General features: G+C 41.0%; 3 protein-coding genes and 1 non-coding gene across 5 annotated transcripts; all 4 read right to left on the bottom strand.

The window, feature by feature from the left end:
• Nucleotides 1-808: 808 nt before the first annotated feature.
• Nucleotides 809-2,928, bottom strand: LOC101158815 (alpha-1-antitrypsin homolog). The gene is made up of 5 exons (XM_011491746.3): nucleotides 2,802-2,928; nucleotides 2,011-2,623; nucleotides 1,662-1,932; nucleotides 1,434-1,581; nucleotides 809-1,335 (listed from the first exon to the last, which is right to left on the bottom strand). The coding sequence occupies exons 2-5, from the start codon at nucleotides 2,612-2,614 to the stop codon at nucleotides 1,144-1,146; spliced, it is 1,215 nt and encodes a 404-aa protein (XP_011490048.1). The 5' UTR covers nucleotides 2,615-2,623; nucleotides 2,802-2,928; the 3' UTR covers nucleotides 809-1,143.
• Nucleotides 2,929-7,296: 4,368 nt separating this feature from the next.
• LOC101159063 (spectrin beta chain, erythrocytic) lies at nucleotides 7,297-12,980 on the bottom strand. Of its 2 annotated transcripts, none has more exons than XM_020714766.2 (10): nucleotides 12,506-12,980; nucleotides 12,186-12,247; nucleotides 12,017-12,112; nucleotides 11,825-11,908; nucleotides 11,651-11,743; nucleotides 11,372-11,583; nucleotides 11,091-11,284; nucleotides 10,907-10,989; nucleotides 9,551-10,584; nucleotides 7,297-8,648 (listed from the first exon to the last, which is right to left on the bottom strand). In XM_020714766.2, exons 1-10 carry the CDS (start codon nucleotides 12,579-12,581, stop codon nucleotides 8,522-8,524), a joined length of 2,061 nt encoding a protein of 686 aa, XP_020570425.1. In that variant the 5' UTR covers nucleotides 12,582-12,980; the 3' UTR covers nucleotides 7,297-8,521. The 2 variants fall into 2 exon arrangements, with proteins under 2 accessions (XP_020570425.1, XP_004083858.2); XM_004083810.4 differs by having other exon boundaries at nucleotides 7,297-8,651; nucleotides 12,506-12,979.
• A 1,106-nt stretch (nucleotides 12,981-14,086) lies between these two features.
• Nucleotides 14,087-15,394, bottom strand: prkrip1 (PRKR interacting protein 1). Its single transcript, XM_004083661.4, has one exon. It carries the CDS (start codon nucleotides 15,298-15,300, stop codon nucleotides 14,734-14,736), a length of 567 nt encoding a protein of 188 aa, XP_004083709.1. The 5' UTR covers nucleotides 15,301-15,394; the 3' UTR covers nucleotides 14,087-14,733.
• Nucleotides 14,182-14,457, bottom strand: LOC111947124. Its single transcript, XR_002872939.1, has one exon.
• Nucleotides 15,395-15,523: the final 129 nt, after the last annotated feature.

Raw genomic sequence — 15,523 nt, forward strand, 5'->3', positions numbered from 1 at the left:
ATTACAAATCCCTTGACTAAATGTCTGCAGTCGTATCTCCATAAATTTTGGAAGGTTTGTGTGAGATTAATGAAACATCGTTGGGCCAAATGTTTGCCAAAGTCCAGCTGCTCCTCTCCTTTGCTCAAAAGATGCTTGCAGGCATCCCTGACCTTTGTCTACTTAACGGAGTTCATGCTGGAACATAGCCAGACATCAGTGTCCCCACATGAACCCTGCAGACAGTGAGGGCACAGAGATGTCCTGAAGATAAGTCGACTTTGAAGGTTTTGTGGAGGACAAAGGCCCTCTGCTGATTTCTAGAGCTGGAGTCATTCTGGTCCAGAAGGAACAATACAAACACACCATGGAGCAAATTTCCCAACCTTTTCCCCCTCTGATGACAAAAGTAAAAAGAGCTGATATCCACTAAATAGGGTTGACATTCACAGAACTTTAGGGAAAATGCAAACTTTAGGAAAAGTGTCTTTTAAATTACACAACAGTCTGCTTTTACCGTGTGATCAGGATTAAATCCTTATAATTCACATGTAATTAGGTAGGTTGTGTAGATTATTGCCTTAGAGGAGAACATCCCATCTTATTACAAGCTTTTCCAACAAACACAACATGCACACAAAGGGTACACTGTCCGTGCTTCATGCTGCTTCATGTTGCTTGTTAGTTGGCAAAATTAGGCAAACAGCAAACGATAAATCTGTATGGAAATAAAGATAAAGGGGGAAAAAAAACAGTTTTCTCTCTGGTAAATTGTTTTTTTTTATATGATCCAAAATCACAATGAAATGCAATAAATACACAGGTCACGTCCTTCATGAAAGTTTATTTTATTTCATGGGAGATGCAGTCCTCATACATCAGCTATAGTACATTAACATTGTGGACTGATACTTTACAAACTGTCCAAAATAGAATTTGACTATTTCTATCACTGAAAACAGTAAGAAAAACCTATACTAGTATATGTAAACAGTAATAAACTTCACTGGTGGATTAATCAATGGATGGTATTTGTTGTCTATTTGGTTGTTTCAGTTTTTTGTGTTTTTTTTTACGTCACTGTAGACATTGAGGTAAACTGCCTGCCTTTGGCGAGCTGACCGCCGTGAGTACCCGCGGATACTAGACGCCGCCTGGGCACCTTTACACAGCAGCGGGGTTGTTTATCTTGCCCATGAAGAGGACGCTCCTCGTTGAGTGCTCCAAGATGAGGACGACGAAGGGCCTGTTGAGCATCACGGTCTCCGGCATGCTCATCGGCATGATTTCCATAGTGGTGCCCGCTGCTGCCTCTGTTCCAGTTTCATCCACACTCAGCACAGCCTGGTGGGATGCCTACAGGAAAGAAAAAACAAACAACAGCTCACAGTAAATAGGAATTGGTTCAAGAAAATAAGGTCTTGGTAGACTACAAGCGGTCATTTTTGCCATACCCTTGAGAGCTTGAGCATGACTTCACTGGACATGCCAGAGAAATCCGCCTTGTCACCAAAAGCATTTGTCACTCCCATTTCTTTTAGAGTGTCATCCAAAGATGTGGGAACAGAGATGGAGAACTTTGGCATGTAGAAGTTCACGTTACTGGGGGAAACACAAAAATGCCGATTAGGATTCTATGAGATGAGCAAAAAAGGATGGAAGAACGAAGGGAGGTCACTTACTTCTTGAAGAGTGAGTTGTGCCAGTGCCAGATCTTGTCCTTGTCAATAAAGTCCTCCATCTGTTTCATCTTACCCTCATTGGGTAGAAGAATCATCATGGAGGTGTTTCCCTTGTAGGGCAGGACAACGACGGTAGTGTGGTTTTCATTGTCGTCGTAATGGTCAAAACGGCCTGTTTTTTTCATCATGTCCACCTCAACTTTGGTGTTCTCGTCTACATAGAAATCCGCCTTGGTTGTTAAATTTGCATCAAATGGTTTTTCCCACTGTCCTGTAGGAGACGACAGTAATACATTTGTTGGAATCTGGTTCAATCACAATGGAAAATGTTCTTAAAAAGGGCCTTTACCTCTGAAGTACACATAGTTGATCAGAACCATGGCCGTCTCAGGGTCCAGGTCCTTTACCATGTCTTTGATTTTGTCGTTGGTTTTACTGGCAATGTGCTTGTTGAGCTCAGCTGTGGCCTCCTGGGGTTTACTGAAGTCAACATTAAAAACTTCACCGGAGAAGTGCTTCTTGATACCTTTTAGGAATGACTCCAGTGGAGTAAAACCAGAGCGCACCGCTGCGGTGTTGCCCACATCCAACTGCTGGTCTTGTTGGCTATGGCCAAGCATGTGAAAGAGATGCTCGTACGCTTCGTTGACCTGTTCCTGACTGAAGGCGCTGTAGCCCAAGGTGGAGAACAGCTGGCTGTGTGTGTCGCCACGCGCCCCTGTGGACAGCATGGACAAGGCGGTGGCAATGCCAAGAGAGGAGAAGAAGATGTTCTGTCCAGCAGCAGTCTTGGCATTGAAGTTTTTGTAGAGGGCGAAGGCAAAGTCAGCATTTGGAGGGGCCAATTTGTGGCAGGTCAGTTCGCCGTCGTGGCTGTGTCCATGGTGGTGGTCTGCCCAAGCTGCTGCCAGCAGCAGGGCTGTCAAAGCACAACTAAGAAAAAGACCCCGCATCTTCACAGCCTGTGCAAAGAAAGACGCCAGTCTTAGGAAAGCAAGCAGTATTTTTAATGGGATGTACCACAAATCCTTAACATTTTAAAACTAAAAAGACTGTGAATCAATATAAGCATTTTGTATTTTATTGTGTCATTTTGTTTCATACCTTCTTTTCAAACATTAAACAAATCTGAAGGCTTACCTTTACTGTCCACTTTCTGCTGCAAAAAGCCCCACAGAAGTTTACCGTTTATATAGGAGCTCAAAGAAACGATTGATACGGGTCAAACATTAACCACGACCAGTCCCTCTTCTCTGTGAAATTCCTCAGCTCTGCACTAAAGCAAGATGATTTACTCAGCAGTGAGATAATGGGCTGCTCAAAAATAATGCACAAATGATTTGTGTTGCATCATGTGTCTGGTTTCAGTGTATGAAATACTTCAACAAAGTAGTTTAGAGTCACAAAGAAGTTCAGAATGAACATATTGTCAGCTTTAATGTGTGGGTTTTTTTCCTTTATCTTTGCTTCCATGCAGATTTATCGTTTGGTCATGACTACCCACAAATCCATAGCTAATGTGGAATTGTGGAAAAAACTGTTTTTACTACAATCATTGTCGGAATATCTTTTGTTTCAATGTATTTCAGTATCACTATCCTATTATCTAAAGACAAGAGTTTTTTAGAAATTAGCCTTTAAATGGTTTTGCATTTGAAAAATTCCAAAATAATTAAATAATCTGCATTCATCCCATTGTACCAAACTGCCGCAAACACCCATTTTTTAAACTATATGTGACCTTTAATAACTACATGTTAATGTATAAATAAAAACGTAAATTTTATGTGTTTTTTTTTAAATGTTGGGTAAAATTGACAAAGATTAGTACAAAAAAGTACTAATAAACAGAATAAATATAGAATAAATAGAAATGTGACTAAAAATTTGGGATAAACTGAAGGTACAATGTAGGCAAGCGCTACAGAAAAGAAGTAAATTAAAACAATGACAATTAACTGAATTTTGGCATCTGAGACCCTAACTGACTGAAAATAATGACAAAGCTGATTTTTTATATAAATGTAAAATTTAAAGTAATAAATGTATCATAATGATCTTTTATTTTGTACTACACTTGTTCAGTTGTGCTTCTGTCTCATTATGAGCTCCGTAACACTGACTCCTTTTTGATCTTTAAATCCGTTTAAGCTTGCATTTCCGGAACACAATTTCACATTTTCTGTCAGCTGAATTTACTAAGGAATCCAATTTATTTATTGTTTTTAACATGTTGTGATTTTATTGTGTTTTACCTCTAACTTTGTACGGTGACCTTGGGTGTTTTGAAAGGGGCTTTTAAATAAAATGTATTATTATTATTATTATAAGTTAGCATGAAATAGGCAAAAGAAAAAAGAAATGCTAAGCTGCTGACAGAAAATAATCACAAACCAGATTTTCTTCAAAGATTTAGAAATAATAATTATCAAAGGGATGATGGGAAATGAAGGGAAGCTTACACTGCGTAAAAGTCCCACCACAACTCTGAGGTGTATTTGTAATGAACTCCTGCCGCTCTGCAGAAACTATGTCCTAACAACACATAAAAAAACGACAATCATAATGAAAAGAACACTGGGAACACTTTGAAAATAGAACAAAATATGGACACTTTTTTTTACTAAAATGTCTGCAGCAGCGAAAATGTCCAGAATAAAACATTCCTTTCTGTATTTTTGTTTTAATATTAACTACGACTCAATAAAAACATATTAAATGTGAAAAATAGAAACTAACAGTTGTGTGTCAGTCTGTTTTTTGAAGCATATATCCTAGAAGTTATAGTGCAGGTTGGCAGATGCAGCAATTACCCAACTTTATATTTAAGGGTTGAAAGATAAGCAATGAGTTACAATAACTGTACATAGCTTTTAGTAGTTCATTGATGAGGTCATTCTAAATTGAGATGAACATATTAACCCTGAAAGAGAAGCTCCAACCTTGCCTGTTGTGTCACCTCTGCACACATGGCCCTTTGCTGCTTTGGGTTGTCGCATGTTTGCCATGAATCAGCGGGGCCTTCCTGATTAATAGGCTTTTATTTTTGCGACTTGTGATAGATATGCTGTCCTTTTCATCCAATTATTCTCTATTCATCATCTACTCTGTGAATTTCAATGCGTTATCTCTTCAAGGGTGGCTGATTCTCCCTGCGTTAAATATGACACTCTTTTTTTATAAACCTTTTTTTTGTGGTTTGATGAAAAAGCCGGGATACTATTTCAAAGCAATTTTCCAATAATTGCGTAAGATGATAAAAAAGATATTTAAAGAGGAAATTGGTTTCAGAGATGGGAAAGTAGGACTGCAGGGAAAATGCTTCTGTAATGGCAAAAAAAAAATAAAAACGTGTGTTTTGCAAAGCAAAAACTGATTTATACGCATGGATAAATTGCTGACGATAAAACTTCCTTTTTTTATTTTTCTCTGAACAGAGCAGAAATTAACTTTAAATCATTTTGTGTTTGGGGAGGGGTCAATAGGGAATCATTTCCACAAAATAGCTTGAAAGTATTTGATTTTTCCATTACATGAAGTCAGGTTTCTCTGTTTCTCACCTCTTCCATCAAAACCTCTTTTAGAGACTTAATGTTTCACAGTTTAGTAGAAAGTACTGGGGTTTTGGTTTTCTTATCTCACTCTGAAACGTTAAGATGTTTTCTACTGTGTTGATTTTCCTGAATTTACAATGAAAGTAATTGTTTTTGTATTTTAAATTAAATTTTATTTGTCAGAAGGATGATGAGTTTAGGTTCAGTTTTCAAGCTGATCTTAAAGATCCTTTAAAGAATAAGACAGGAAGAGCTAAACACAATATTTTTAATGAGAATGGGATTGTTGTATTGTGTTATTTGTCACAATCCGGATCTTTTTTTAGTCCTCTCCAACCTGACCTAGTCAGAGCAGATGGTTGTCCTTTCAGAGACTCATTATTGGTTTCTTCCAATTCATTACCATATTTGGTAAAAGTAAAAGTCATGTTTTATTTTTATTTATTTTGCACGGTTTGGCTAAGGGTGCGGCTTATCCCCAGGGGATGGGTCAAATGCGGAGAACAATATCCCATTTGTGGGATAAATAAAGTAACAATTATTATTATTATTATAATAATAATAATTACTATTATTATTATTATTATTATTTATATTATTATACTCAGGGACTTACGTATGCAAAAGAAAAAAAGCTAATTTGTTGTTTTCCCACGGACAACCACTAGAGAGGACTGTACCACAGAAAACATAACATTACATCATTATCAGTAAATTGAGAAACAAAGATCCCAAAAAGACAATTAAATTGCGCAGATTGTAAACTGCAGGTATTTGAAATACGCCGCAGAAAGTGGATTCAGGGAGGCGGGAGTAGTTGAAACAGACGCAGAGTCTGAAGACGGCCATGAAGACGAAAAAGCCTCGCTGCATCTAACTTTAGCGGTGAATGACAAGTTCAGTAAATGATGAAATGATATCGAGAGTTTTGGGTGACTTGTTAGCATGTGCTTTATGCTATAGTTATCTGAATAACTGTTCACACCGGAGCTGTTGCTGGAGACACAACAATAACACACGCTCTTTGACATACCGCACATCCATGACCGTTTACCCGATCAGTGAATCAGTTGGTTCTGACGCAGACATAGGCAGCACTTAACGAATGTATATTTTTGCATCTTAGCCTAAAGCCACTTTTCTCCTCTTTATATTTCACCGGAATTACATCACTGCATCAACGGTTGAAGAGTTACGGTAAAAAGCTCCAGTGTTAAAAGGTTAACATGCTGTGCTGGCATGCGTGTTCAATTCACTGTCTATGCTACATGTAACTAAATAATCTTAAATGTGCTACGTTATCAACAGGATGATTCCCAAAATTGAGACTTTTTTTAATGTTCTTTGTTTCACATTTTTTTGGCTGCAACGACTTATAGAAAATACAGTAATTTGTTAGCAGTTTTCTTTTCCACAGTTGCGCAAAAATCTGAAGAGTCTCATGTTATCAATGGATTCTGTTCCTTATGGTAACTGGACTTTAACCCTTGTGCTATCCTAGGCACTTTAACATTGGGAGTTGGGTCATCTAGACCCACTAGACAGTCCGCTGAACCTTTTTTCTTCAATGATTTGTGATCTTCACTGATGTCCATGGATTACATGAAATCTTTCCACCTTTATCCACCTGTGTCATGTTAGGGAGAACACGTGTTTGTTGTGTCAAACACAACACTTTTGAAGTCAGTGACGCGACATAAACTGATCCACCACAAGGGCAAAACACAGAGAAAGAAGCAGAAAAATGCAGTTTCTGTAACAGTTCTTAAGCGTGTGATCGTAAACGTTTGCATTTGGTCACATGACATCCAGCATCTCTGCTGTATTCAGCACATACAGAACATGAAACCTCCATTAAGCTGCTTAAACAAGCAGCGAAACATTTCCTGGGTCAGCTTTTAAAATCCAGTTACGCTAAAGAACAAAATCCTGCAACAGTCGTACAAATGCATGCACAAAAAACACAGTTACGTGAACAAAATCTGAAGGGAATTGTTATCATTATATAAGAACTGGCTTACAGCTAAGTTCTTATAAATGCAAATATTTTCCGTTAGGTAAAAAGCAGAAACAGCATGTTCATTGATGTTTGTTTCTTTTATTGCTGTAAATGGTATTTTGCTTGTGCACCAGGCACCCTAGTGGTTACTGTGTGAACTGATCTGGCTCCAATTTGAATTTGAAAGCAGCCTCAAACAGGAAGTGAGCAGTTTTGGTCCTTTGGCTTCCTGCGAGAACACGGAGGCTTCCAGTGCGAGGAGTCGCTTCAAGTGGCTCTGACTACTACGACTTCAGTTCAGGCCCATGATGCTGCTGGTTGTTCAGAGCCCCTTCAGAAGAGCAGGTTTTACTCAAAGGTCAAAACCTGGAGTCAGAATCAGTTCTATGCAGATTAGTCCCAGGTAAAGACACACCTGTCCAGGTTCGGAAGCACTGGAGACAGGATGAGCTTCTTTTTAGGGGAGGTGAGGGATCCTATGGGGGCGGTGGCAGCTGTGTTGAAAGAGCATCGATCTCTGAGGTTCAGTTTTTGACCTTTGGGCAGAGATTTGAGCAAACAATGGCCGCCTGCTTTCAGGTTCTTAGAATTCCAACAGCAATCAAAGTGCATCTGTGGCACAGTGAGGACAGGCTGTGGTCTCGAACACTTACATAACTGGTTGCTTCTTTATTTTCCGCTGATTTTTGGCTCCAGTATTCAAACAAAACGTGCATACGGCCTCCAAAAAGCAAATTTAGTTTAAGAAAGTGAAGCTTGAGGAAAGCCGGCTCAAAGCAGTTCACACCATCGACTGGTAGAAGTGAGACAAAAACATGGAAACAGTGTCGATGCTGCGCCAGGAGTAACCCTCTGAGAGTCGGCAAAATGTCAAAGCCGTTATTAAATATTATCAGCCTAATCTCAACCTCTAATTAAACAGCAGGTCATGTGGGGATTCTCAGCAGGCGTGGGAGCGCTTCTCTAGCCGGCTGTGGCGGTGCGGTGCCACCATGTGGCCGAAAGAGAGCACTTTTGGGGGAAGCTTTACCACACAACCAGTGGCTTGCCTGTCGACTAAACAACAAGCTCACAAATTACCTGTTATGACATTTAAAACATATAAAATTGCAGGGATTAAAGCTGTACAGTTTTATTTAAATGGACAGCAATCTTATTAGTAAAAAATTACATTGAGACTTAGCAAGAAACAAACATAATTAATAAAAAAGAAGGAAAAAGGAAATTCTCCAGCAGATTTAGTCCAGCTCTAGTTTCCCGTTTGACTCATTAGTGGAAAGTGGGCTAATGTGACGAAGCAGAGAGACTCAGGGGTTCATGTGAGGCAGGAGGAAGAAGCAGTAAAGGAGGATCCAGAGGAGCAGCAGCATTTCCAGCTCTAATGGGGTTAGGCCACAGGAGGCTGCTAAAGAGTGAGGGGAGCGCCTGTCCTCTCTGCTGAAAACACAGAAACACAGAAGATTAAACGGTCACTCCTCAAGTTCAGGTATAAAAAGTGAAAATAAAATAAAAATAAAAACCAGACCTCAGTTCTGTTTAAAGATGTCAGACTTTTTGTTTTAAAAAAGAGTTTCTTTGCTTTATGACATTTGAGAGGAAATTAAATCAGGTTAAAAAAATACTTCAAACTGCTGGAAAAAAAAGCAATGCCCCTATTTTTACAGGTATTTTGAAAATGCAAACCTGGCTAACGCTTCTAACATGCCTAAGGTGTAACATGTTACAAACAAGTTCTGAAGCTAATGTGAACGCTAATAAAGTCTGACTTGCTGACGGGCTTCTCCTCAACTTTTGTCTCACTTAATGTGCTTTTTAGCTTGATGTGCCGTATAGATGACACTATGGGTCCCATAGTGCAGAAAATCTCCCTTCAACTCTTTATTTTACTGTTCATCCAAGTTTCCACTGCACTGAACCGCACCATGGTTCACTTGCAAGTGGACTGAGCTGCTGCTCTTGTTTCACACTGACACAAGGGACACAGACCGAGAAATTGAACTCAGGTCTGAATTTGACGGCCCAGTAGGAACCAATGACTGTAGATGAGCAGTGGACTGAGTGACTGACTGAGTGACCCCGCCCCCCTCCAGACAGGAAGTACCCGCTGGCTCCAACAAGCCAAACTCCCATTGACTTCGAAAGAGAACTAAACAGCTATCATCCTAGTTGTCAGAATAACCCTTCTTGCATTGAACCTTTTATAACACGTTTTTACTAATCCTTATTTTTTCTGGATATTTTTAAGGTAGTACAAAAATATTCCGGTTATAAAGTGGCCAATCAGATGCTTAAATGAAAGGATGTGGGCCCACTTTTGCCCAGCTGTGAATTAGTACCTGAGTGTTGGTGAAGCTGCATCAAACCCAGAGGTCGACCTTGTTTTGCCATCACAGGGGTCTCCATGGTGCTTTTCCAGGGGGCTCTCACCAGACTGAACCATTGCTGTGATCAGATCGTTAAATCCCCTGATTTCCAGTTCAGTGCTCCTTCGCATGGCTGGAGGAGAATCCATCAGAAGAGGAGCTTCCTCCTCCTCTGCTTCCTCCTTAAAGCCATCTCCTGAACTTCTTCCAGCAGCATCGAGCCTCTCTGAGCTTTTGTCTTTGGATTTTGTACTTCTTGCATCCATTGTGCTTGTTTTCACCTCCTTTTGCTTCTCTCCATCATGATAGTCTCCCTCTCGATCTTCCACAGCCGTCTCCTCTGTGTTCTTGTTGACCACTGAAAGCATCGCTTCGTCTTTACTTTCTGTAAAACTTTTTTGGTTTTTGTTCAACTCAAAGTTCCTTTGAAGCCCAAGATGACCCCAAACTTCAAATTCTGAGTGGAAATCTAAGTTCTGATTGGGCTGAAAGCCGTTCACAGTTCCAGCTTCCATGTGTTTCAGCTCCTCTCTCATCTCCTCCACTGTTTCCTCCTCTACTTTTGACACTTGCTTTTTCAGCACCTTATATGGTTGAAAAGCCTCTTCGTTCAGGTCTAGGATGTAGCTGTATGCGTCCTCCTCATCAGAGTCCAATGATGACAGGCTCCCATCTTCTGAACCAAAGGAAACTGGACTTTCATGCCCTCTCTGGCTTTCATCCCTCCAGTCCAAACCCTTGCTGACCCACATGTGGACCTCCTGATCGCCTGCTTTTGCGTTTAGCGGACTCGGCAGCTTCAGAGCTCTTAGAGGAGAGATGCAGGAGGCAGAGGCGGGAGAGGTTCCAGAAGATTTCCTCGACCACCGCTTCCACAGCTGCAGCTCGCTGCTTCTTTCAAAACTTTGCAGCTGAGCTTGGGCTTTTGAGGCTTCTGCGATCGTCTCTTTGGACTGGACTGATCCAAAGCTAGGAATCTCAAAAACATCCGTATCCGGTGTCTGATTCTAAGAAACAACACAAATAGTAAAGATAAAAAGCTAAAAGTTCTTGGGTTTAAATATTGGAAAAGCATTTTTAGTAGTCGTTAAGGAAACATTTGTGTAAACAATCTTTGGTCACAACATTGCAAATTCCTGGCTTATAATTTCATTGGTGCTCTAAAGTGATGTCATAGTGTGTTTTCTAAGAATCATGCATAATATGGAGTTAATTCAGTCTCAATAATCAGAAATGCACATAACCTGTTTAACAAATACACACGCTCTGATTCACAACTGCAATTTTACGCAAATGTGCAATGTTAATATGTCAAACAGTAAAACTCACCTCATCCATGTCTGACCAAAGTCCCAGGAACATAGAAACATAGGTGATGATGGACTGCTCATCCGGCCAGTCGGCTGTTACATCTGTGGTAGGATGGCAAACCGTTAGCCATTTAAGCTACTGTCTGACCAATGAAGATGCAAACGTCACACATCTTGTCATCAGAGCTCCTGATGGTGTTTACCTTCAGGCTCCAGCAGAGGCGGCACATCCAAACTGCGGTGAGCTACTGTGAAGGCCTGTTGAAGGTTTTCTTCAGGCGGTTTGGACAAGCTCTCCCTCAGGTCCACCAAGTCAGGGTTTATGGACTTGATCAACGCTAGGAAAGCCAGACCAGACCTCCAGCTCCTCCCAAAGTCATGGACGTCAACACCGTACCTGCAGATTTATGACAATAATTATAATAATAATTAATATTTTTAACACCAACAAAACTTTCAAAGGTCACTTTGGGGTCAGACTCACTTTGATGTGCATTTCTGAACCCACTGCAGGAGCGTCCTGATTGTTTTGCCGTGGTACTTTGGCTCTCGTTCCGGCTTCCTACTTTTCCTCGGAAGGGAGTTGCAGGAATAGCAGCCGCCATCATCCGGCGAAGGTTGGAGGTCATTTTCAGATGACAAGGAAGACAGGCTGGAGGACAAACGTCTCTGGAGTCTTCCAGTCACCTTCTTTACCTGAATTATAAAGCATGTAAGAAGAAAACAGACAGCAAAAACCACTGGGGAAAAATCAAAGTCTGACCTGGAAATGCAGGATAATGTTCCAAATGAGGCTGAGAACAACGGAGGGAACGCCGTCAGCGACGCTGGAAGCATCGATGCCAAGCAGCTTCACCTGGAAAACATGGGTTAGGAATCTAGAAACACAAGTGAAGGTGTTCATATTTTCATTTTTATAGCGCTCAAAAATTCTCACATGTCTGTCATCCAGGAAAGCCAGAGCCTTGGAAATGTTGTTCAGTTTGAAAATGCGATGGGAGGGGGTTCGAAACCTGTAAAACTGCCGTGGAAGATCAGAGGTTGAGTGCGTATGTGTTTAGAAATGAAAGTCTGATGTATAAAATTCTATTTAAAAAAAAAGAAATCCAAAATAAGATGTGGATCGTACTAGCTTGCACCCCGTCAGCTCCTCCAGAAGCACCATGAGCACTTTTCCATCCTGAATATCATCAAAAAGGTCGCCCACTTCAAGAGATGCTTCATGCTTGTGAAAAAAAAAAGGTTGTTGAAAACTTTTTTTCAAAACAAAGTTTAAAAGAATGAAACAGATTCCTTACTCTCTGCAGAAAAATGTTTATCCATCTTGTGAAGGTTCTCTTTTGCGTCGCTTTCCTCTCATCTGTTATAAGACAAAGTGGAAATTCTGTTCTTATAACATGAAAAATGTTCGTATTTAGCTAATTTGTCTTTAATACCTTGTCATATTTTACATTTTTTGAACAAAAAAATCAACAGTTTTATTTATAGTTAAGCAATCGGAGGTCATGAAGCTAAAGAAATGTCTATAGAGCTAAATTTAAGGTATTTATGTTAGTTTTTTTTAAATAAAACATTTGAGGACTCCTTGAAAAAGAAAAAAAGCAGGCTAAGAAGTTACCTTTCTGCGGCCCAATTGGACCTCTGATCCCTTCTGCTGCTTTCCCCTGTGAATCCCAGCTGTCCGGCATTCTCATTTCCTTTTCTCATCCTCCATCGTAGCGTTGGGAGAAAAAAAAGAACGGCTCCAGAGGACGGGGATCGAAGCAGCTCAGAGGTTTCCTCACAGAATCAGTACTGAGGCGAGAGAAAATGAGGAAGCTGTCCTGCCCCGACACGCTGAAAAAATCCCTCTGAGGCGTTCAGATACCACCCCCTTACAGGACAGGGCTTCCAAAATCCAAGGAGTGGAGAAAGGAAAGTCTTTTCGGGATTATTACGAGGGAAAATGAAGAAACGCGGAGATGTTTTGCAGGTCGTTGACCTCTAACTACATCATTCACCACAGTTTGCCTGAACACGTCTTGACTCAGGAAATGTGTTCATATTTGGTGATTCAAGATGATTAAATCGTTTTTTTACATTATTGCAAGTTTTTTCCAGCCTGCATTTATGTTTTCAAATGTTTATCGCAGCTCATTTTTGTGAGTTTATTTAAAATTAGTAAAAAGTTGAAAACATATAAGAGGAAAACCTCAAAAACTCTGAGCTTTAACATGTAGATTTATGGTTAAAGCCATAAAAATGACACCGTATTGACAGATTTTAGAGTCACCTACAACATAAAAGAGTATTTTTTGTTGAAAAGGAGGAACCAAAGTGTGTTTGTAAATGAACAGTAGGAGGCAGTAAAGCTCCTTTTGTCAAAGCGTTCCCAGTGTTCTTTTACTCATGATGATGATGCTGTTTTTAGAAAAATCAACAAACATGAGCAGCGGGAGTACATTAAAAATTCCCCTCTGAGTTGCGGGATAGAGCACATCTAAGATAGCACAAGGGCTAGTGGGGTCTAGATGACCCCACTCCCAATGTTGCCTAGGATAGAACAAGGGTTACAAAAAGAAAAAACACTTTAATGAATTTTTTTTAAAGCTATAGAAATATAACTAATAGAAATATCCCAATATTTTTAACAGTCGTTTATTAATGATTGTAACCCTTGTGCTATTTTAGATGACCCCACCCTTACATTGACGTGTTCTTCCTACCATGACAAAGGTGGATAAAGGTGGAAAGATTTCATGTAATCCATGGAAACCAGTGAAGATCACAAATCATTGAAGAAGAAAAGTTCAGAGCTCTGTCTAGTGGGTCTAGATGACCCAACTCCCAATGGTAAAGTGCCTAGGAAAGCACAAGGGTTACAGAGTCCAGGGCCTGATCTGCTGCTTTAATCAGATCCTTGAAGGACAAGTCCTGAAGATAAATATAAAAAAAAAAAAAATTCTTTAACTTGTCCTCCCATGGGAGCAACCCCCTTCACACGCACCGGACCCCCACCACGGAGCCGGAGGCCAAGACCCGGCAGACCCCTGGCCGAGGACTAAGAGGTACAGAGAGCATGCAAAGCCAAGAAGTCCTGCCCCGCCCCCCAACCCAGAGACCCCAGGGGAACAACCAGCACCCCATCCCAAGGGAGTCATCCTGACCTGGACGATGGAGCTCCCTCAGAAGTCAGAAAAGAAAAGATTAAAAAATGTAATAAGTTGAAAGTTTTCTTTATTTGTAAGAATGTTTATGGAAAATTACCAGCTGTACAAGAACAGAAACAAAACGTGGAAAATAACAGAATGGTGTGACTGTGACAGCTGACAGTGTCTGAAAGGAAACGCTTTCCTCATCTCAAACAATATCCATCTGCCTGGCTTTTACTCTGCCTGCCTCTAGATCAGCGACGGCCACTGAGCCGGACGGTCGCCACCGTGGAAAGCAGGACTTTGTCCGAAGAAGATCGCACGTGGAACCCCCAACCCTTGAGGGGTCACGCCTTTTCATTCTTTGAGATGCTCTTTGCAGCTTTGTTTGGCCCACAAGCGACTGGTTTCACCAGGGGCAGCTTCACAACACTGCAAAAATATGTCCCTAATGTCATGCACAGCTCAGAGAATAACATGACAAAATAAAAGCATACAGAGAACTGAGCAAATACATTTTTATTTAAAAAATTCAAACTTAGTGGGTTCAATTTGACAGTCAGGAAAGAATTTTGATTTACTCAAAATCACAAATGTATAAACTGATGTCAAAGTTTGTTATTTTGACAACATTTGTATTTTAGTCCACTGGGTCATCAGAGGGAGCCTGGGTCAGTCCAGCTTCAGAAACAAACAGCTCTGCAGTGTTCTGCTGTTATTTTCTTCCCATGATAAAGCTGGGAGCCTCCGCATCATCCTCCTTCTCAGCCTCATCCTCCTCCTCCTCTTCATCACTGCTGCTCGCCGTTTTCTCTGCTGTGTCCGATTTGTCTTGATCCCCCACTTTGGCTTTTTTCGCCATCAGCTTCTTCTGCTTCAGCTTCTCTCGCTTCTTCCGCCGCTTCTCCGTGCGTTCCTGCGCCGCCTTCCTGTTCTCCTCCAGCTTCTTTAGGTAGTCCAGGTCCTTCTGCTGCTTCTCCGACAGCTTGTCCAGGAAATCCTGTCTTTGGTACTCCCTGCGGCGCAAGTGGCGGTAAACGTGGAACTCCCCACTGCCCGCGCCGGCGCTCGAGCCCATCACGTCCCTGACGAACTCCGGCGGCGCGCGCGGGTTCCACTCCTTCGGCCTGTCCGGAATGGGAGCTGGTTTCTCGGGGTTCCGCATGAGCCGCTCAAGCCGTAAACGTTGCTCCTCTGCCGGGTTCTTGGGAATAATTAGAGGCTGAGCCTCTTTGGCTCCAGATTTCCCCGGCTTGTTATTTTTTTGTGTGTTCGCCGCCATCTTTCAAAGAATTTTCGTTTTCTTCCGCTTTGTAGCGACTTGCCCCGGAAGTACCCCCCTCCCTAGCTCTACAAATATCCTTTTTATTGATCACATTTTTTATTTTAAACGATATGACATTAATTTTTAAGCCTGAAAGTTTTATCTGTGCTTTAAAAATGTTTTTTTAAAGAGTTTTCCTTGCGTAACTGTCCGTCATTTTGACCTACGTCATTGATTGACG

This window comes from Oryzias latipes, chromosome 24, assembly GCF_002234675.1.
Source record: "Oryzias latipes chromosome 24, ASM223467v1".
Taxonomy (NCBI): Eukaryota; Metazoa; Chordata; class Actinopteri; order Beloniformes; family Adrianichthyidae; genus Oryzias; species Oryzias latipes.